This window comes from Periplaneta americana, chromosome 5 (genome assembly GCF_040183065.1).
Source record: "Periplaneta americana isolate PAMFEO1 chromosome 5, P.americana_PAMFEO1_priV1, whole genome shotgun sequence".
Lineage (NCBI taxonomy): Eukaryota > Metazoa > Arthropoda > Insecta > Blattodea > Blattidae > Periplaneta > Periplaneta americana.
The window spans coordinates 120,397,777-120,421,222 of record NC_091121.1 but is presented as its reverse complement, the minus strand read 5'-3'; the positions used below and the strand labels follow the sequence as shown (position 1 = coordinate 120,421,222).

Genomic DNA, 23,446 nt, shown 5'->3' with positions numbered 1-23,446 from the left:
GTAGGAAAATAAATTACAACATGAGTGATTCAAAGATACTTATACATCAGAGAGGTTTAGCTAAGGCTAGTTTAACCAGGCTTGAAACATTTCTTGGAAGGGTTCATGAAGTAACAGAACCGGGTATGATCAAGGTAAAATATGAGAGACTAGAAAGCATACAAATGAAATATGAAGAAAGTCAAGTTCAATTAGAAATGATAGCAGACGAAGATCATTCAGAGGACAGGATAGAATTTGAAGAGCGGTATGATAGAGTAAAATCAAGATTTTAACAATAATGGAAAGCAGTAATAATGTTGCACAAGAGAGCAATCAACCCGTTGTTGAAGGGAAAATAAAGTTGCCGATTATTAGTCTGCCTAGTTTCAATGGAGATTATAGCACTTGGCTCAACTTTAGGGATACGTTTAGCAGTCTAATGGTAAAAAGTAGTGATTTAGCAGAAGCTCAAAAAATGCATTATTTATTATCTGCACTAAAGAGAGAACCACACAAACTAGTAGAAAATCTAACAATATGTGATGCAAATTTTAGAATTGCTTGGGACATGGTTTATCAGAGATACAACAATGGAAAACTTATTACGTCGAAACATGCGACAGCAATCTTGTCACTTCCAACAATCAGCAAGGAATCACACAGAGATTTACTGTCATTAGTGAGCCAAGTAAAGAGCAATATGAATGCGTTAGAAGCGCTATCTTTAGAGGTTCCATTACATGAAGTACTATTGTTACAATTGATACTGGAGAAAATAGACAGAGTAGGCACAAATGGGAATTAAGCTGCGCAGATCGAAATATGTCAACACTCAAGGAGTTATTGGATTCTCTTGAACATAAATCTCAAGCATTAGAAACAATAAGGGTACGACTCCGATACCTGAATATAGAGTAAAGTTAGATAGAGGAAAGCAAGTGAGTAAAGCATTGATAATGACACAACCTAGATGTTATTATTGTAACCAGTCACATTCTCTGTACAATTGTCAAGATTTTCATGTAGCAGTATGCAGGAGAGGAAGAACTGGGTTCTTAAGCACAGACACTGTTGGAACTGTTTGCGAAGCCAACACTTAGTGAAGGATTGTCGAGCCGGGACCTGCAAACAGTGTGGAGCGAAGCACCATACACTCCTACATCCAAACCAGACAGCAGAGACACAACAAAGGGATTCCGTGACTACACAACAGACATGTCACAGCGTCAACAATGAAGTAAAGTCACATGTATTGTTGTCAACAGCCATCGTAATGGTGAAGAATGCGCAAGGAGACTTACAACAATGTAGATGTGTTCTTGATAGTGGTTCACAATGCAATTTTATGACTGAAGAATTAGCACAGAGATTGAGATTACGAAAGTCAGTGGAAAAAATTCCTATACAAGGAATAAATGGAACACCATTGAAAACTACACATTGCATGTATACTCAGTTATCATCAACAGATGGAAAGTTCACAGCTGATACAAAGTTCTCAGTGATTTCTAAGATCACGGGGAAGATGCCTGCAGTCTATGTAAAATACAAGAAGGAAGATATCCCATCTGAAATGAAACTAGTGGATCCTACTTTCAACAAACCAGGGAAGATTGATCTACTGATAGGAGCTGAACTATTCTTCCGAATATTGCGACCAGAAGCATGGGTGGACGTAAACGACTGTCTATCCATGCACAACACAAAACTAGGGTGGATATTATCTGGTAGGATTCAAGCAACGACAGCAGAGGTTATTTCGACTATAGCAGTAACATCACTTCTTTACTTGTAACAGGGACAACTTAGAACATCAACTACAGCGTTGCTGGGAATTAGAAGATATTCCAGAAAGAACAAGAACAGTAGAAGAAGAAGAATGTGAAAAACATTTTGTAGCAACGACAACAAGAGATCAAACTGGAAGATTTGTGGTACGACTTCCTCGACATCCAAATCATCAGCAGTTAGGAAAATCTTTTCAAGAGGTATATAATAGATTGCAACAGATGGAGTGACGTTTCCAAGGGCAACCACTACTTCAAGAAGAATAGGCCTACAGAGCCATATGGTTAGTGATCTGCTGACTTATTCCCAGGGCCTAACTAACCAAGAAGAGAGGCAATGTAAACAAATTCATAAAACATATTGCAGCCTCAGTTACTACCTACTACCTATCTAACATACATTTCTCAAATACACCAATGATATAAAATCTTTACAAGAAAAAAAGTTGTACTCAATGTAGTACAATGTACTAAAAACTGTGGTTAATTTACACAGAAAGAAAGAGTGACAACTAAACCAGTAAGTCAGTATAGAGAAAAATAAATTTTGTTACTAAATAGTTTTCCTGCAGCAATAATTGTCACATTTACACCTTCACTCTTTTGGTTATTTTGCCTTTCTTTCTCTAGGCAGGCAAAGCTCTTAATAAGGCATATACAAATTGAAAATATTGTATGTACTAATTAGACAGAAACCAGATGAGAAGAGCAAATGACTGTTATGCAGTGCTCAGCTTCAGAAACAACTATAGAACCTAACCTTTCGTACATGCCGATCAGACATTATAAATAACTTATGATTAAAAAACACATATAAAATCACACTCAACATTAAATTTGTCACAACACAGTCCTTATTGTTACTTTTGGCTATAAACACCACTTACAAAAAACTAAAAACATAGGCCTACATCTTTTTCAGAACATAACATTAAAGGTCTGGAAATCAATACCAGCATTGTGTTCAAAATATGTCCACAACAATAGTTATTACCATAACATAAAATTGTGGATTTTAAAAACAAATAAGGTTCTAGTTTCATTTCCTTCATAATTAGCCTACCTTTTTCTGATTTAATTTTTTTAATATAAAAATTCTACTAATAATTTTCTAAGCATGTTAGAAATTAAATTTTCACTATTTAGATACACATGGTGACATATGTCACAAAAAATAATAAAGAAAGAAAACAAAGTAGTACCAGAGCGGGTAGAATAGAAAGTGATATTACTTTCACTAGTCCAGCGGTTCGTTACAGAGAGGCGCTAGCTCTGTTTTTCGACCGCCGTTTCAGGAGTGCTATTCAAGTCAATGTAAAAAATACCCACTAGATGAAAGTATATTATAGTTTATCACAACATTTTACTTATTTTTAAAATGTAACTACTACATTAACTACTCTTGAGTTATATCATACACTCCCTGAATTGTAAATATGAGTATAATAATCAACAGAAAACTGGAACATTCTGCCAGCTTCAGAGAGAAGTACGCAAAAAAAGTACATCTTCGCAAAACTGAACATTTTTGTGATGATGTGAGTAGGGGAGAGTGGGTAGGAATGGGACATTTTTCAGAATATTTGAATTTCAACTAAAATTTAATTACTTATTTGATGTTGTTACATCTTGGTACAATCTTTATTTGTTGAACATACTTGGGACCTAATGAGCTCCACTCAACTTCAAAAAATATTTATGAAAATCATTGTTATATTTTGTATTGCATATTGTCCCATTCCTCCCACAGAGTAGGGGGAATGGGACAGCTTGCAGGAGCTTTGGGACACCACTTAATGGACATTAGCAAACATCTGAAAACTAACTCCAAATGAGTAAAGGCACCTAGTTCTCTGTGTCCCAACACACTTTGAAGGTTGTGGTAACTTTATAACTATATCAGATATTTGAACACAACTGATATCCTCCTTGCTTGTCTGGGAATATAAAATCGCTAGAGTCCTGTTTCCTCTTCATAAAATTCAGTATCAAATCTCCATTATTATTATTATTATTATTATTATTATTATTATTATTATTATTATTATTATTATTATTACTATTATTATTATTATTATTATTATTATTATTATTATTATTATTATTATTATTATTATTGTTTTATTTGCATTACTGTGCTGGACTTTAATAGGCTTACTGGCAGTTGGCAAACACATTCATATAAATAAATTATTATTATTATTATTATTATTATTATTATTATTATTATTATTATTATTATTATTATTATTATTATTATTATTATACTGTTTTATTTGCATTAGGCGAGAGTGGGTAGGTTTGGGACACATGTTTCATTTTGAATTTGGCGCACAGTTAGAAGTTCTTGTATCCACCCATAGATCTCTCTTGAAGCAACTTCCCCTGTTATGTTGTATGGCAGCACAAGGCTTGCTAATATTTATGCTGTACACATACACATATATACATATGTATGCTTTTTACACACAAAAACACAAAATATGGACAGCATAAAATCTCCTCAGAAAAATGTATATCACAGACATAGGAATGAGCATGCAGTTTTGTGTCTTTTCGTGGAATTGCATTCCACCACTTCTGGAAAATAGCCTTGTCTTTTGGTGGAGAAAAGAAACGTCTTACCTCCTTACAGGTTATATAACTGGATTCACATCTGCAAACAAATAATTAGGTATATTTCTACTCACTTACTCACTCACATAAACGGCACAATAAAGATCACTCGAATACAAGAAATTTCTCTCTAACTTTGCAGCAGAGCAGGTTCTATCAGCTCTGTCCACAGTACGAAGAGGAAAACTGCAGTCTTAAAAAGATCGTCACATCTAAGTTTTGTTCAGTTGCTGCGGCGACAGCAGAGGATTTAAAAGTCCCATCAGACTCTAGCAGAGTTACCACACTTTCTCTTCTACCCACTCTGGTAGTACTATCGTAATATGTATATGGTATCTAAAAGAGGCTAATGTAAATGTGAAAAAAAATATCTCCAGTTTTCTGAAAAACAATTATAAATATTGGAACTTTCAAGTACAAATTTCAGTCTAAATAGATTACACAAGAAAATGTCAATGTTCTATTTTTTAAACACAACACTGCCAGAGCTGTATTGTAGTAATATAAGAATACAAATGTTCCAAACAAAAGTAACTTTTTGCACTTTAAACCCATAAATTCATTCTAAATTACGTACATATATGAGGCATTCCATGTCAAACCGAACATGACAACTTAGTATTAGCTCCAAACGTTTTTTATACATTCTTTATATTAAATTAAATAACCCATCTCTATTTTTTTCAGGTGGACACAATTACGTTTTTAAAAAATTTACGTGCAACATAATATGAAAATCTTACTTTGAGAGAGGAACATAGGTTAAGGGTGTTTGAGAATAAGCTGCTTAGGAAAATATTTGGGGCTAAGAGGGATGAAGTTACAGGAGAATGGAGAAAGTTATACATCACAGAACTGCACGCATTGTATTCCTCACCTGACATAATTAGGAACATTAAATCCATTTGTTTGAAATGGGCAGGGCATGTAGCACATATGGACGAATCCAGAAATGCATAGAGAGTGTTAGTTGGGAGGCTGGAGGGAAGAAGACCGTTGGGGAGGCCGAGACGTAGATGGGAAGATAATATTAAAATGGATTTGAGGGAGGTGGGATATGATAGACACTGGATTAATCTTGCTCAGGATAGAGACCAATGGCGGGCTTATGTGAGGGCTGCAATGAAACTTCGGGTTCCTTAAAAGCCAGTAAGTAAGTAAGAAGTGGTTTTGACAGAGTGGTCTATTGCCAAATATAAACTACAGTAAGGTAATTAAAGCTCACACTGAAAGAAATTCACATCTCAAGTAAAATCAGGTAAACTCAAGGAAATTCATACCGCGAACCTGTTTCACACACTCCAAATCGAATTGTAAAAGGGCAATAAAATAATTTCCGTTTCTAAGAATGCTTCTAACATGGTGGCCTACTTATACTAATATTGTTTTGACATAATCGGTCGTCACATTTGTAAAACAAAATAGTTATACATGAAATATGGTGATTTTTTTAATAAAATTTATAGAAAATTAATTATATTTTGCATCTCGAAAATCCAAACTGATGGAACATTTTTCTTGTTATTTTTGTATTCATAAGGTCGAAAGTAGCAAGAATTTGTTAGTTTTATGTTTGGTGCAAAATGACTGTTGACCAGTGTTATATATTATTGTTCTGATCTATGTTAACTGTTTCCAGTCTTATAATATGTTTCTGCAAATACTGAAAATTAGTGTATTCCTTAACACTTCACTACAAGAAGTCGCTGACAACAGAGGTCACTGTGTTCACATTGAATAGATATCAAAAAACAGTTTCCATTCCTACTGGTACATAATTTTCCCAAAATGTATTCATGAAACATAGCATTCTTAATACAGATTCAAATTGCAAAGATGTAATAATAATAAAAAAAGACAGTTACAGCTGGGGATCGAGCATGGAACATTTTCGTGGAAGGCTAATTAATGTGCTGCCATTTGGTTATCAAGGAGATACAGAATGCAGGAGGATAATGTTGAAGTTGTGATAATAGAGTATCTTGTTAATATAATTATTTATCTTGTTTATACAAACTTTTTGATTCGAAGTCAAATATGCTATTTGTGTTAGCATAGATAATTAGGCCTATCTCTAATATCTATTTTTTCAATCAACCACATTTGCACATAAAAATGCTGACTGGACTTTATTGGGAAGCATGAAAGCAAAGGAAATATGTCCAAGCATTTGAGCATTGGATTACTATTAGCCTACTACTACTACTACTACTGCTACTGCTGCTGCTGCTGCTACTACTGCTACTGCTACTGCTACTGCTACTACTGCTACTAATACTACTACTGCTACTGCTACTACTACTACTGCTGCTGCTGCTGCTGCTGCTGGTGCTACTGCTGCTGCTCCTGCTGCTGCTGCTGCTACTACTGCTACTGCTACTGCTACTGCTGCTACTACTGCTACTACTACTACTACTACTACTACTGCTGCTACTGCTACTGCTACTGCTACTGCTACTGCATTTGCACATATAAATGTACCAGTAGTTCGCAATATCCTGAAACTTGATTGCCATGAATGTTCTTGTAAATCACAACCTCAGGATCAGTTTTAGATTGTATTATATTGCTTTATATGCATGTTGAATTTATGCTGATAACTGTACCATTTGTCACTCAGTTAAAAAAAACACGGTTGTTTTCGAAAGTGTATACATCAGTTGATTAGTAACCAATAATGAATGGCAAAATGGGTCAGCAATGGACAGTGAGGATTTATTTTCACGCAAGTTGATTTACTTATTATTTTGTTGATGTCCCTGTTTCTGGTTATTACTACTAAGCTGTTGTTTGGAGTAGCCAGACATAACTTATTTTGATAGAATCAGCATGTAATTCTGAAATGTTATGTTGCAGGACACGGAATACTAAAACTTCTATTTCTGAATATTAATATTTAATTTTGTCCTTCACCTGGCTCTTTGTATGTTTTGAAGTCTTTGGTGGGTTCGGATAATATTACAACTGAACTTATTTTCAAACACCTTGCTGTACTTTCATATAATGTGATTCAGCAATCAGATTAGTGTTGGTTTGAGCATTTATTTCCAAATGAATGTGAAAATTAATTCAGTAGTTATTTTATTGTCAAAACAATTTTCATGGTGTTTGATGAAAGAGAAATGAAGAATTAAAAAGTCCTGCAAGGCTAACATCAAACTTTAATGTTATACTTTAAATTCTAAAATGTTCTCATTCTACAAGCACTGAATCCCTAGACCTGTTCTGTCATTAGAACCTATTTCTGCCATCAGGGTCATGAGTCCATATGTGCAATATAAATTAACATCAAGACTTAACTCATAACCTCTACAACGCAAAATGGCAACTGAGCTATGTTTCCATGTTAGGCTTATTATTACTGCTTTGTATGTAATATTTATATTCTTTTAAATACCATCAAAAAAGGAAATTACATAAAAATAATTTTTACATTTTACAGTTCTGTGAAGCTTCTTTAGGTGAGCATTTATTTTTTTTTCATGTGGTTGATCACACCCTCTACCAGGAGGACCAGAGATTCCTCTAGACAAAATGTCTTACTGAATGTGTGCCTTGTTTGCCTGAGTTTAGTGTAAGGTACCACTATTTCGCCAAATTTAATTTCCCCCTGTGGTGTTGGCTACTATGTGGCTCGACTTAGCAGGGTTACTACATGTAGGCAGTGAACTGATTTGTAGAGAGCCACTGGCGTGACAAGTGGCACATGGTATCCAAGGTTACAAGCGGGCATAGGTTTGAATCCCTCTTGGGCCGATAATCTGCTTTGATTTTCTCCCAGGTTTTCTTCATTTATAAAGCAAATGTCTGGTAATCTCATGGCGAATCCTAGGCACCATCCTCCCAAATACTATTTCACTAGGTACGGTATATATTAGTAATGCTACATAACCTCGTAGTTCGCATTATTAAAAACAATAACAGATTAAACAACTTTTGCCTGGTCATTGAGAAACAACAAGCACCTTAGAGACATGTTTATAATTGGAAACGAAAACAAAGACAACTGATGTTTAAGAAATTGCAACTGCTTCCTCAATCAGCATTATGATACATTACAAGGCATTACTAAATCACACATCAATGTTTATGTGTGTTAGTTACAATACAATTGTTTAGCGGTGACAGCTCTTATCACTTGAAGCAGACTGCAGTAATTCCGAGAAAGTTGCCAGCTGTCACATCTAAGCAACTGCACTGAATATTCAGGTGACGATTAATCTGAAATGAGGCCTTTGTCGAAAATTATTTGATGAAAACTTAATTTTCAAGTGTTTTATGTGAAAATATGTATTTACATTTTTAAAAATGTCACAATGTGTTTTTATGTAAATTAAAACTTAAAATATATGCTCAGGTGACCTTGTTCAAGACTTAAAACACAATTACGACTTTCTATTACAGCGCAAATAAAATATTTATTTACCTAAGAATCCTAGCTTTACCCATCACTGTTTGTCTTAGTCTACAGACCACTCTTCCACAGGACCTATTACTGTTTGTCTTAATCTATAGACCACTCTTCCACAGTACCTGTTACTTTTTGTCTTAGTCTACAGATCACTCTTCCACAGTACTCATTACTGTTTGTCTTAGTCTACAGACCACTCTTCCACAGTACCCATTACTGTTTGTCTTAGTCTACAAACCATTCTTCCATAGTATTCATCCCTGTCTTAGTCTACAGACCACCCTTCCACAGTACTCATTACTGTTTGTCTTAGTCTACAGATCATTCTTCCACACAGTACCCATTACTGTTTGTCTTGTTTATCGACCACTCTTCCACAGTACTCATCACTGTTTGTCTTAGGCTACAGACCATTCTTCCACAGTACTCATTATTGTTTGTCTTGTCTACAGACCACTCTTCCACAGTACCCATTACTGCTTGTCTTAGTCTACAGACCACTCTTCCACAGCAGGGGCGTATTTTGCGGGCTACCGGCGGTAGCCCAAGGAAATTACAAAAGAAAAAGTTTATAATATAACATAATGTAATAATTTTGTATTATTAGTTTTACCATAGTAATTAAAATTAAAGTAATTGTTAGATATATTTTGTGTAATAATAGGGTCAGCGGTAGCCCAAACCCTTTAACCAGTATACGCCACTGTTCCACAGTACTCATTACTGTCATTTTATGAAAACTTCTTTCTTTCATTCATTACAATTTTTATTTCGGAAATAGATGATGGTCTGAGGGTCAATATAAAGAATATAAAGAATGGTCAATCAATTCAAAGCCAACTTCATCAATTTTCTGCAATGCAATCAGGAACTTGAATATTTTGCTACAATGTTTCTCCACAATTTTTCCCGAAACTTAGCCAGTAATGAAGAATAATATACTCCTGTCAGTTTTACTTTTTATAAGCCATCTGCTGTAATTATTTCGTCTTTATCTAAAAAAAACTGGTGTGAGGGCCTTTCCTGCCAATTTTTGAATGAGAAATTTCTTTGAGCAGAGACAACCAGAATATTTCCATTCATTTGATTATTTTTTTCTTTCTGAATCATAATGATGGAACCATGTTTTGTCCATAGTTACAATATGATCCAAAGAGTTACAAAGCAACTTGGAAATTGTTGCTCTTTAGTTGTTTCTGATCAACATTCAGACATTTAGTGTCAGCATATAATTTTCTCATACACAAATCATGATGTAATGTGAAAGACACGTTCACAGGAAATTGTCAATGTCTCTGACATATGTTTGATCTTCCAAAATCATGTCATGCATGGCATTAATATTTTCTGGAGTGGTCACAGAAAGGTTTTCCAACATGATGTTCATTTTTCATCTCTTAAATTCCACAATCCTATTTTTTATCCTTCTTTATAATCTTTTGATGTTCACATTAAACCTGACTACCTTCACTTAATATTTTCTAGACATTTGCACTTATATTCACTTATTCTTTCTTATTATAATAGTTTATTGGACATGATTCACTTCACTACACTTTCCTATCTCTCTTCCGTTTAATAGCCACTATTTCAATTTTATAAACGTTCCCTATGTGTCACTGTCCTTCACCTCTTAATCACACCTGCCCCTTATGCACAAACTTCTCAAATTACAGCTTTTCCAGCAAATCTTGTTATCTTCTCTGCCTGTTTTTCTCACCTACCTTTTGACTATTGTGAAAGGTAAGAAACAAGAGTTAGAAGTCCCACAGCTGGCAGAAAACTCATATTAGTAGAGAATCCACTTAACAAACAATCAATAGAACATTACTTTTATTTAGATCAATATTTAAAAAATCGGATACTGACACAACAATAATGAAAGTTTCAGCACTAGAAACAATCAATTCAAAATATCCACAGACAGAATGGCTTCAAATCTTTAAGAACGGATCGCTCAGATCACTTGAAGAAGGCACTGGAACTGGAATTACATGCCCTTTTTTTCAGTTTACCATAATGTTGATCCATGCCCACACCACATGTGTGTAAAAAATTGTCTAATGGAATATGTGAACACCTACTCTCATGGACTGAAGACGGAGAAATCCCGAAAACTGGAAACAGTCTATTCGCTATTAGTTCAAAACTGCAGGTAAGACTACCATCAAGACCTTAATACTAAGAAAACTGAAGATTACAAATTCAAGTATAGTGAAAGAATTTATATATTGTTATATATAAGAATCTACAGTTTTAAGAAAGGCGTACAGTACGTTTGTTACAAAGTCACTATTGTAAGTCCACTTGTAGTTCACAGCTGCATGCTAAAATTATCATGCAATAAAAGCATAGGATTCTCTTTCATACAACTAACAGTCTGCTTCATTATAAGTAATATTTTATGTCACAACTTAGACTACAAAAATTAAACTTAACCCATTAGCGCTGTGTGTTGCCATATGACAAAACAAATTGTCTTATTTTGAAATAGCCTGCTAAGAATCAGACTACAAATATAAATGCAGAAAATGTTTTATTCGATGTGTGGACAGTGATGTCAATTTCATTTTGTTTTTCATAGTGCTAGCATGTTCATTGTTGGTTCTTGGTGCTATGTCAAGTTATGAAGAAATGGACGTAGAGTTTTAATAAGTATATTTTGTTATTATGTAAAATAATTTTTTTCTTTCCTCTTTTCTATTTCTTTATGTTAAAATGATAAACTTCAATAAATATGTTTATTATATATTATAAAAATTGTAATCGAAAGTGGTTCAGCTAAGCCCTTTTCTACTTCAGCATTGCCATATGGTGCCTATATAGTCCGAAATGCAGAAATAAGACTTCCGAATAAAGAGAGAATAGGTGTAATCTTCATCTTACGATGTTTGGTGACGTATACACGTCCGTTGATGTGACATATTAATGAATTTAAATACTATTATAGTCACAATCATGCCATGGTATGAAATAAAAATTTCACAACCTCGAGCGGGAATCGAACCTGCGACTTCCTGTTCTCCGGTCAGGCGCTCTACCGGTCAGGCGCTCTACCACTGAGCTATCGAGTTCGTCTCACGCCAAAGGCTCGGAATTATCCTTTCATACTGGCGACTCTGTTATAGAGTACTGTCCATAGCGTCTGATCTAGTCAGCACTGCTTATGGGTTGAAAGAAACTTTCACAAATGTAATCTTCATCTTACGATGTTTGGTGACGTATACACGTCCGTTGATGTGACATATTAATGAATTTAAATACTATTATAGTCACAATCATGCCATGGTATGAAAGAAAAATTTCACAATCTCGAGCGGGAATTGAACCTGTGACTTCCTGTTCTCCAGTGAGGCACTCTACCACTGAGCTATCGAGTTCGTCTCACGCCAAAGGCTCGGAATTATCCTTTCATACTGGCGACTCTGTTATACCCATAAGCAATGCTGACTAGATCAGATGCTATGGACAGTACTCTATAACAAAGTCGCCAGTATGAAAGGATAATTCCGAGCCTTTGGCGTGAGACGAACTCGATAGCTCAGTGGTAGAGCACCTGACCGGAGAATAGGAAGTCGCAGGTTCGATTCCTGCTCGAGGTTGTGAAATTTTTCTTTCATACCATGGCATGATTGTGACTATAATAGTATTTAAATTCATTAATATGTCACTTCAACGGACGTGTATACGTCACCAAACATCGTAAGATGAAGATTACATTTGTGAAAGTTTCTTTCAACCCATAAGCAGTGCTGACTAGATCAGGCGCTATGGACAGTACTCTATAACAGAGTCGCCAGTATGAAAGGATAATTCCGAGCCTTTGGCATGAGACGAACTCGATAGCTCAGTGGTAGAGCGCCTGACCGGAGAACAGGAAGTCACAGGTTCGATTCCCACTCGAGGTTGTGAAATTTTTCTTTCATACCATGACATGATTGTGACTATAATAGTATTTAAATTCATTAATATGTCACATCAACGGACGTGTATACGTCACCAAACATCATAAGATGAAGATTACATTTGTAAAAGTTTCTTTCAACCCGTAAGCAGTGCTGACTAGATCAAACGCTATGGACAGTACTCTATAACAGAGTCGCCAGTACGAAAGGATAATTCCGAGCCTTTGGCGTGAGACGAACTCAATAGCTCAGTGGTAGAGCGCCTGACTGGAGAACAGGAAGTCGCAGGTTCGATTCCCGCTCGAGGTTGTGAAATTTTTCTTTCATACCATGGCATGATTGTGACTATAATAGTATTTAAATTCATCAGAAAATAGGTATTGAATATAGTGACACATTGGTAGACCCACCAATAATAATAATAATAATAATAATAATAATAATAATGTTTTATTTTCGCTGGCAGAGTTAAGGCCATAAGGCCTGTCTGTTGTGGGTCAACAATGTGTTCAGCTATCACCTGCAGTAAGACAAATTCCAACCTCTGCAAATACAGTAAATTGGATGGCAGAGAGAGAAGAGGAGAAATTAAATAACTCTAATATTCGATGGGTAAAAGGAGCAGATTTCGATATTGAAAAACCAACTACATTTCCAAATTCAGATTATACTATGTACGAACATATGTCATTAATTCGAATTTTTTTAGCAATTTATTGAAAATGAACTGATTTAATATTTAGTTGAAGAAATTTTGCTGATCCGAAGATAACTGCAGATGAAATGTGGTGTTTCATTGCGATTTTATATGTTGGTGGTTACAATACTTGCCATCTAAGCAACAAACAATGACACGAAAAATGTGACTATACCTCAGTCCATGCGAAGAGATAGGTTTCTTCAAATCTGTCGTTTCTTACACTGTGCAGACAGCAATGGAATTGATAAAAATAACAAAGCTTGAAAAATACGTTCTCTGATCAAAATGTTGAAAAAAAAAAGGTGCATTGATAATTTTGTATCTGAAAAACACCTGTCATATGATGAAAGTATGGTGAAATATTATGGGCGTCACTACTTTAGCAGTTCATCTGTGGTAAGCCCATTCGATTCGGCTACAAAATATGGAGCCTAAATAATAAAAACAGTCAATTTGAACTGTACCAGGGAAAAGGACCTAAATCAAACCCAGACTATGAGAAGATATTTGGCAAGGCTGCTAATCCATTACTTGTACTACTTAATGAACTTCCCGATAAAAAGAACCTAAGTTCAATTTTTACATGGATAATTTGTTCATTGGTGCAAATCTTTTTTCATTTCTAACATTTCATGGATATACAGCAATTGGAACCATTCATGGAAATCGAATTGCCAGAGATTGCTCCTTTACCAGTAAAAAATGTTTTTCAAAGACAGAGCAAAGATATTTCGAGACTGCTATGGAAATGGGACATCTGTATGTGCGATGGATGGATAACACCATCATTACTATGATATCTACCTCTTGTGGCATCGAAGAAATTATGCAGGTGAAAAGGTTTCGCAAAAACAAAAGCGAAATGGTTCCAAGACCAAAACTTATTGCAAACTACAATTTGTACATGGGCAACACCGTTAAGATGGTTCAGAATCTGAGTTGCTACCGTATTGGCATTTGAAGGAAAAAATGGTACTAGCCATTGGTTACCTGGTTGTTTGATGTTGCCATACAGAACAGTTTGGTGTTGTACAATAAAGCACACAATCAGAGAATTTCCCAACTAGACTTCGGAAGAGAAGTGGCTAATATGTCCTGTGGAGCTATCAGGTACTACCAAAGTCAGCTGGAAGATCAGCTGCTTCGCCAGCATCATCACCAGACAGTCGAATTCTGTCAGACATGATTGATTGGACCATCTTGTACAAAACACAGAAGAGAAGAAAAAGATATGTGCTCAGAATACATGCAAGTTGATAGTGAGAATACAATGTTCTAAATTGCAATGTTAGTCTGTGGATTTCATTTCCACTAATTTGATTCTGATGTTATATTCTAACATTTAACCAAATGTGCAAAATTAAGTGATTGTGGTCAGAACTTAATGACAATGTATTGGAAGCAAGACAGTGAATGACAATTTGTCCAGTGCTTGAATATTAAAATAATAATAATAATAATAATAATAATAATAATAATAATGTTATATTCTTATCATTATTATAAATGTATAATCTATAGATGACTTCAAAATAAATGTATGTTATGGGTTCATAATTTATTATACTTTTAAGTTATACATTATTTGTTTACAGCCATTACAAGCTTACAAAACTATTACTAAGTTCATAATCAGGGTGACCAGTTTATGAAACTGAAAAACTGGGACACATTTTCTTCAGCAAATTTGTCCACCCCTCTCCCCCCTCCCCGCCAGAAAATAAATTTCAAATTATTACACTCACATGACGTCAATATTACCCTCAAGTGTATTTTTCAGAACTATGGATTTGTTTCAGGAGCTTCTGGATTTTCATGAGATAGTCGTAAAATTCTGAACATGTATGATTGAAGTGTGTTTTAACAAGTAGTACAGCCTTTAGAGTTTCTACATTAAGACGACTTTTTTCCTCGGACCAGTACATATTCATAAGACTGAAGATGTGCTCAACAGATGCAGTGGTCCCAAGAACACTCAATACAAAACCATTTTGAAACACTGTCAACATTGATGTGAGATTTTCTACATTGTTGGAACATTGCTATCCAGCATTGAGACACTAAGTTTTCTTGTAGTCCAGTTCTGAATGTTCTGGTGGATGATGTTTCGTACATGGAAAAATTCATCAAACAACACATTCTCATTTAAACATATCACAGATTCATAGTTCGAAAATAGAGCTACTTAACCCTCAACATCACTCCATTCAGGAACTTTTTTTAAACAGACCCAACACACTTTCTTGATTACAACAGTATGGCGACACCAATTTCTTATGTATTGAACACAATTGTCGAAGAATGATACAGTAGCAATGAAGAACATTTGTTTGGAGATGAGCAGGGGCGGCCCGTCCTTATGTGCTACAGTGCTACAGCGCAATGATAATTTTTGCTCAAATAATGTATTTGCAATACTATAGTCTTTGATCTGCCATTTGACAATTTCCCGTGGTTATGTTCATGACGCATTACAGAGTGTTTAGTCTTCGCTCTTCGCTCTTTGGTGCCTCAGGCGGTACGTTGTGCTACTCAAAACTCTACATGAAAATGTAGACAACTAATGCGCATGTGCGAAGCTGAAATCACTGCTCTGATTGGCTATTTTTACGCGGGGAAGTGCTGTAGTCAGCTTCAGCACAACACAGCTTGGAGATTGCAAAAGTAAAGAGTAACGAAAGAGTGCTTGTTTGTGGAAGAACTCGGAACTATGTACAATGTGTTTGGTAATTCAAGTGTCCGACCGCTGCTGCCATCTACCTGGTTTTTGAGGTTCCTCCTGAATCAGTCCAGAAAATTGAAGCCAAGGAATTACGTGACAGTATAATTCAGGAAACTAGTTATTGTTTCAGTCTTTAAGCTACCTAGATGCAACAAAATTGTTAAACAGCAAATTTTTTGACAATTTTTCACATAATTTTCCTGAATGCGAACTTGAAGTTGCTGTCAACAGCTATACTGTACTAAACAAAAGAGTGTTAAAGACACAACTGGAGTTCTATATGGAAGACCCAACTTCCGAAATATAGATGGAGCTGTTCAATTGTTACAATACATAACATAGCCGCCAACAATTCACAGGATCCATTCTGTGAAGTAACGAAGTTGTTAAATATTTTGGTTACAACACCAATGACCACTGCTGAGCCAGAAAGATGTTTTTCTTTCTTTAAACGCTTAAAAACGTTTCTAAGGAACACTATGTCCCAGGATCGCCTCACTGCTCTTGCAATACTGTCAATAGAAATGAGTATGCTGTCCAAGATGGAGGGGTTTAACTCCAGGGTAATTGACAAGTTCTGCAGTAGGAAGGAACGTTGTATGGACTTCATATTTCGTCTCAAATTAAGATAAATACATATAAGTGTATGCAGTAGGCCGATATAGAGATTGTAGCACACTCATTAATTTGACCACCAGCTGCTACTGGAGATGAGTCCTTTTTCCATTTCTTGGAGAATGTTCCTGACACTTAAGGTGATAAATCTATTTGTCTACCTGCTGATAAGAGTTTCACAAAGGTTTTCAATCAAACCAGAAACTTCAACCAAAGAAAGCTCTTCTGACTGCATTTGTCTTATTGACCTATCATACACATCTAGTTGGGCAGCCAGAAATTTTAGTCATAATAAAGAAGTTCTGTCCGAAAAGGAATCTTCGTGAATGCATGGGCACAGTACTTCTCAATTGACATAAAGTACGATTTCAAACCATCAAACATAGCAATGACTCTCTGAAGTGCAGGAAATAAAGACATCAATCTAATTTTGGTGTAGTTCCATAAAGATCTGTACTCAACCTCTGCAAATTCACAGAATTCCTTCAGACACTCAGTTCTGTGTAGATGTAGAAGTTCTAGTAGATCTTGTAGAGGATAACTTCAACATCTATTGGAAGACAATCTCCAGCTGTCTGGGTGTTATTATATAGCACATGTGCACCACATCCAGCTCCTAATATATTTTTTGCAAATTTGTTTTGCAGCCTTACAAAGACATTATTTTTTCCTTTTCGGTCTATGCCACCAAAATTAGTACTTGTGTTGTCTGTTGCAAAAGCAATTACAGTGAAACCTGCCTTTGCGGTCACTTTATTTAAACAGCCACCTGGCCAAAAGGCCAATTTTCTCTGGAACCAATTGGATTTTCCATAAGTTCAATACAAATTCTCTCTTTATTTAGCGGCCAGCGGCCGGGATCTATTTGGATTGGAACCTGACAATAACGGTCACTGTCCAACAAATAATCTTTTCACGGATACTGTCTGACCTATTTTTTCGATGGTTAGAGGACAGGAAGCAATAGCTAAGTGTACAACAGTACACCCTCCATATCTTGGGGTTAGTTGGTTACTTTCCACTCTGACCCTGCACAGCTATAAATTCTTACTCGTTTTCTAATGATTGAAACATGGACTTTTTCTATCGAAAATGTCACAGTATGTTTTAGGTAGTTAACCATTCGATTTTTTTGTTCTCCTCTTTCTGTCTTTCTCCATATGGACCAGCTTTTACGAATTTTTCTTCTTTTCATTCACTTGATTCAGAGGAACTTTGAAGTTAGTTTGAGAGAGAAACCATGTTTAACAATAAATTTAGAATGGTGTTAAGTTTAGAGGTGAGACGAAAAATGATTGAAGAAAGTGAGAAGGAAACATCTGCGAGAAAAATTGCAGAAATATTCAAATAAGCGATATAATTAAGAATAAAGATGAAATATTAAAAGAATGGGAGGAAGACAGAATCTATGTTTAGTAATGTGAATGAGTTCATTTACGAATGGTTCAAGTGTGCGAGGGTGAAGAAATTGCCTGTAAGTGGGCTTATGATTCAAGAGAAAGCTCTTGAAATTGCGAAAGAACTCATGTAAGAAATTTTGTTGCTAGTAATGCATGGTTAGAGTGCTTTAGAAAATGGCATAACATTACATTGCGTTCTGTGCCTGGTGAAGGAGGTGACATTGCAACCAATGTTATTGAAGAATGAAAAAAAATAGACTGCCTTCAATTCTTGTGGAATATGAACTCAGAGACATTTACAATGTTGACGAAACAGGTTTATTTTCAGGGCCCTCCCTAACAAAACTTAAGTTTTAAGAAAAAAAGAGTGTAAAGGGAGGAAGTTGGCAAAAGACAAACTAACCCTGCTCTTTTGTTTTAATGCTGCAGGAGAAAAAGAACCACTCTTAATGATAGGGAAATCATTGAAACCGAGATGTTTGAAAAATGTTGACATGGGCTTATTGGGGGTGAAGTGGGCTGCCAACAATAAAACTTTGATGACATCATCATTGTTTGAGAATTAACTATGCGATTTCAATTCCAAGATTAAACGACAAAATCGCAATGTGATCAGTGAAATTGACGTTTCTTCCCCCAAATACGACATCACACCTCCAACCCCTTGATCAAAGTATTATCCAGGCATTTAAACTGAGGTACCACAGGCGAGTTTTGAAAAGGCTAGTTGCAAAAATGGAAGAGGTTGACATTAATATGCATGATTTTTGTACGTGCACAGTCCTAAAAAGTCAGCGAAATTCAGTATTTTCATGCTGATTCATAAAAAACCGCAACCTTAATCAAGCGGTCATGTGATAAAATGGCCATTTTACAAGGTAACTTCAGATGGCCGCTTTAGACAAGTTTCACTGTACTTTCTCAAACAGATTGTACTCAGCATTTTCTCTATGTACTCAACTTGGGTTTCTGAACATTCATTTGGAAGATTTGTTAGTTCGATTAATTTAGTAATGATACCTTCTCTAAGATCAAAATAACTGGAACTATCTTCACTGCTTTGTGGTTAAAGGTGTCTATTAGCACTCATATATATTTTGCAGAATTTAAATTGGCTATAAATCTTTCCAAGGCATGTGAAGACAATACGTTTACAACAATTGCTTCGCATTTTGTTCTGGCACAAGAGAATTTAGGCCTCTTGAATAGTTTGCAATAACGACAGATGTACAATTCATGAAACAGAAACTGTGGTTATGAAACACAGAATGATAGGCGAAAGTGCCATCCTCAGCAGCTAACTGAAGTTCTGAGGTTCCACAGAAGCATTCTTGAAGAACGTCGTCACTTTACTGCTGGAAGTTGAAGCTGAGTGTGATCTTTATGTTTCTTTTTACTAATATGGTCCTCAATGGCAGAATGACCACCATGTGCTATGGATATCACAGAATGGCGAATAGTACATTCCACTTTATCATTAAAGCTAGTTTCCCTTATAAAAGGAAAATCTGTCTTCAGTGCAACACTGAATACACATTTTCTTTCAGCATGTTCACTGTAGTTTAAAACTTAAACAAATCAACCTCACTAGTAAATGCACAAAGTTGAAATCAGCATCTGGCGACAAAGAACCAAGGAGCAAATCGCCAAATTTAAGAATATCGAATGTAATGATCGACTTTCTCTGCCTCTCGAATCAGCGATAATATAGATTGTTGTTATGCTTGTTGGTCTGAGTAGAGCATTATAACATGCCGCTATATGTGTGTGAATATGCAAAACTACACTTAAATGAATTTGCACATTATACACTCTTCACTTAATATAAAAATTTAATACTTCATAAGAATTTTTTGTAGCTAAAGTAGCCACTTTTAAAAACCGGAACATTTAGACATCCCGAAAAATATTCTCGAGACACCAAGAGAATTTGTGAAAATCAGAACTGTTCTGGTTATCAGGTCATCTTGTCACCCTGTTCATAATAAAGAATTGCTAAAAAGAGATCACAGAGATGCTTAGTATAGCAATGACAAAATTCACACAAAGTATACATGAGAAAATAATAAAAACTATTTTTCTTATTTCTGCACATCTTCTAGTTAAGAAATAAAGTAGCCAAAATTAAAAAAAAATAATAATAATTTCGGCACTAATGGGTTAAGGTGTGATTTGTCACCATGTACCTATTCAGATATAAACGAAATATTTTAAATGTACAGGCAGAAAGGTGATTTCATTAATGTAGTGGTAGATGAATACTGATATTTTACACATATTTTGCATTATATTTTATCAGCCATTGGGAACTCATACACTCTTGCTTAGTACTACTAAAAACAGTAGGCATACTTAAATGAAACAGGTCTCCAAGTCACAATGTAAGCCATTCCTAATGAAAATAATGCTTCTTTGTAGGTTCCTACTTGTCGTCCTCACAAACCAGATGCCATCAGAGAAAAAATACTCACCAGTACTTACTATATCATATGTGAAGCTGTCCAAGGTAAAGTATGTATGAAGGCATTTCATGGCTTCAAGTGAGAAAGACTGGCTCAAAAATTAGGTTGTTTGGTGTATTTACCAAAAGACGTTAAGGCAAGCATGCAATATCTGGATGTAAAAAGCCTAATTATGCTGCCGAAAGGTACATGATTTTGTCGCAAATATTCCCATGAAGGGGAGTCATTACTGCCACTCTAAAAGGCTTACTTACTTACTGGCTTTTAAGGAACCCGGAGGTTCATTGCTGCCCTCACATAAGCCCGCCATTGGTCCCTATCCTGAGCAAGATTAATCCATTTTCTACCATCATATCCCACCTCCCTCAAATCCATTTTAATACTATCTTCCCATCTACGTCTCGGCCTCCCCAAAGGTCTTTTTCCCTCCGACCTCCCAACTAACACTCTATATGCATTTCTGGATTTGCCCACACGTGCTACATGACCTGCCCATCTCAAACGTCTGGATTTAATGTTCCTAATTATGTCAGGTGAAGAATACAATGCATGCAGTTCTGTGTTGTGTACTCTAAAGGCTTACTGTTAAATATCTACCTGACTTGACTGTATTTCAATTTCATAAAGACTTTCTGGATTAAAATCCAGATTAGCACAAAGATGTCAATTAGTGGTTGTTTGATGTATCCCAAAATGATTTTCATTTAAAATTTGGCCAACTGAGAAGAGACATTTGTGATGATTGCATGAAAATGGATGCTCAGTGCAAGGCCGCGACTACTGAGCAAGCTAAAGACTGAAAGAAAGCTGAACACATTTACACTTTATAGAACTTGAGGCTTTCCCGGCATTAGATATGGAATAATTCTTCTCGGGTTCTCAGATAGGTGAGTTAGATTTTGGCTGACAAGCTTTCGATGACTAGCTCTGCCATCTTCTTCAATCCCTGAAGAAAGCTCGCAAGCAATAATCCAATTCACCTGGCTGAAAACCCAAGACGAATTACTCCACTTTTACACTTATACATTTGAAGCCAAGTTGCGCACACTAAAACTCTGTACTCTGAAACATTTTGCGGAAAACCCCCAAATGAAGTTATTAGATGCATGAAATGGTATATTGCAAACAAAATTGAGAAATCAGTCAAAGAACTGCATGTTTTCATGGACAATTGAGGCATTGACATGGGAAAGGTCGTAACTGCCAAAAATTCGAATTTTTAGGTTTTTCATTGAGAAGGTAGTAAATGGCCATGCCACTGACACAGAGAAGGTAGGATGTCCGTATGTAATGAAACGAAGTTGAAAACGTAGTCACTAGATGTTGTAAGTTGTATGTGCACAGCTGTTGGCGTGGAGAAGGTAGTAACTCCTTTTACAACATCAGAATGTGTCTAGACAAATATGGGCTGATAACTGTGCAGGGCAGAATAAGAATCGGATGATTCTAATGGTCCTGATTTACATTATTGCCAAGAAATATTTTGATTCAGTGGACTTGAAATTCCTGATTTCAGAACATTCCTACATGCCATGTGATGGGGAATTTGGCATCATAGAGAAAAGAAAAAAAAAGATGCAAGACCATGCATGTTTCCAGAAGAGGTAAGGCCTAATAATGTAATAATGATGAAGGATAAGGATTTCTTCGACTTTTCTGCAGAATGTGACAAGTTTTGAATACAACTCCTATCAAAATCAGCACCCTCAACTGGATTAGACTCTCAAGAGCTGATTTTCCTCTAATAAAAACAAGATAGTTATTTAATGACATTGAAATGTGGACAGAGCACAGGATTTTTAAGAAAGGACAGTCATTAACGTCAATCACTAACTTGCAGTGCTTGCAACGCCTTGAAAGGAGACCAGTCGTCCCTGATGCCAAAAAGAGAGACTTGTTATCTATGTTAGACTTCCTCGATGAAAAGTATCATGCATTTTACCGAAAAATTTGTGCATAACGTATAAATAACGTTAATTCTCAGTTTGGCTAAGGAGTGATTTCAATGTTGTATTTTCATAAAATAGGATTTCACAGATAAATCTGTGCCAGACTTTTCAAATTTCATATGTAACACAAACATGAGTGTGTGCCTTTCATTTAAAGCAGTTTCTGTAATAATGTAAGTGAGAAAGTGTTCATAAATTTGTTTTTTGCTTCCCCTGAAAAATTTTGTTTTTGGCAGTTACTACCTTTCCCATGTCAGTGCCTCAATTGTGCATCACAGGGTAAAAAAAGATCCTGTTCTCATCTCACTTCCATGTTACCAGGGTTCCGTGAGGCCTATATGCTTTTTATATTTAGTGGATAATATTTTTAATAATTTATTTATTTCATCTGACAGGATTAAGGCCATAAGGCCTTCTCTTCCATCCTACCAGATAGCACATATAAATACAAAAAAGAAATACAAACACTGATGAAAATAATACTAATTAAGTTAAAGCCCTGTAGAGGGTCAACAGAGTCAAAAGAACACTATAGAGCTCTCATCGAGCTAATACAAGAAAAAAGAAAGAAAACAGAGATAGCAATGATGATATTGATAACTGACAATAATAATAATAATAATAATAATAATAATAATAATAATAATAATAGTAATAGTAGTAGTAATATAATAATAATAGTAATAGTAGTAGTAGTAATAATAACAATAATAATAATAATAATAATAATAAATACATTACATATTAATTTTCAATTTTACAACAGTATAGTTACAATATTTACTATATGTCATGGGTTAAGGTGAAGTTGCGCAACCTAACATGTGTTCAACAAGCAATTCCACGAACTAGAATGTGATTTTTTAATTTAAATTTGAATTTTGATATATAAAATAT

General features: G+C 35.4%; 1 protein-coding gene across 4 annotated transcripts in view; it reads left to right on the top strand.

Annotated features, from left to right (window-relative positions):
• Nucleotides 1-23,188, top strand: part of mtSSB (mitochondrial single stranded DNA-binding protein) — a 96,528-nt gene extending 73,340 nt beyond the window's left edge. For 3 of the 4 annotated variants that reach the window (XM_069826451.1, XM_069826447.1, XM_069826450.1), the window contains exons 4-5: nt 10,807-10,951; nt 20,557-20,674. In XM_069826451.1, coding sequence (XP_069682552.1) covers nt 10,807-10,951; nt 20,557-20,659 — 248 coding nt within the window. In that variant the 3' untranslated portion in view covers nt 20,660-20,674. Of the gene's footprint in view, nt 1-10,806; nt 10,952-20,556 lie in introns of all 4 variants that reach the window. The other variant, XM_069826448.1, reaches the window with a different exon arrangement.
• Nucleotides 23,189-23,446: the final 258 nt, after the last annotated feature.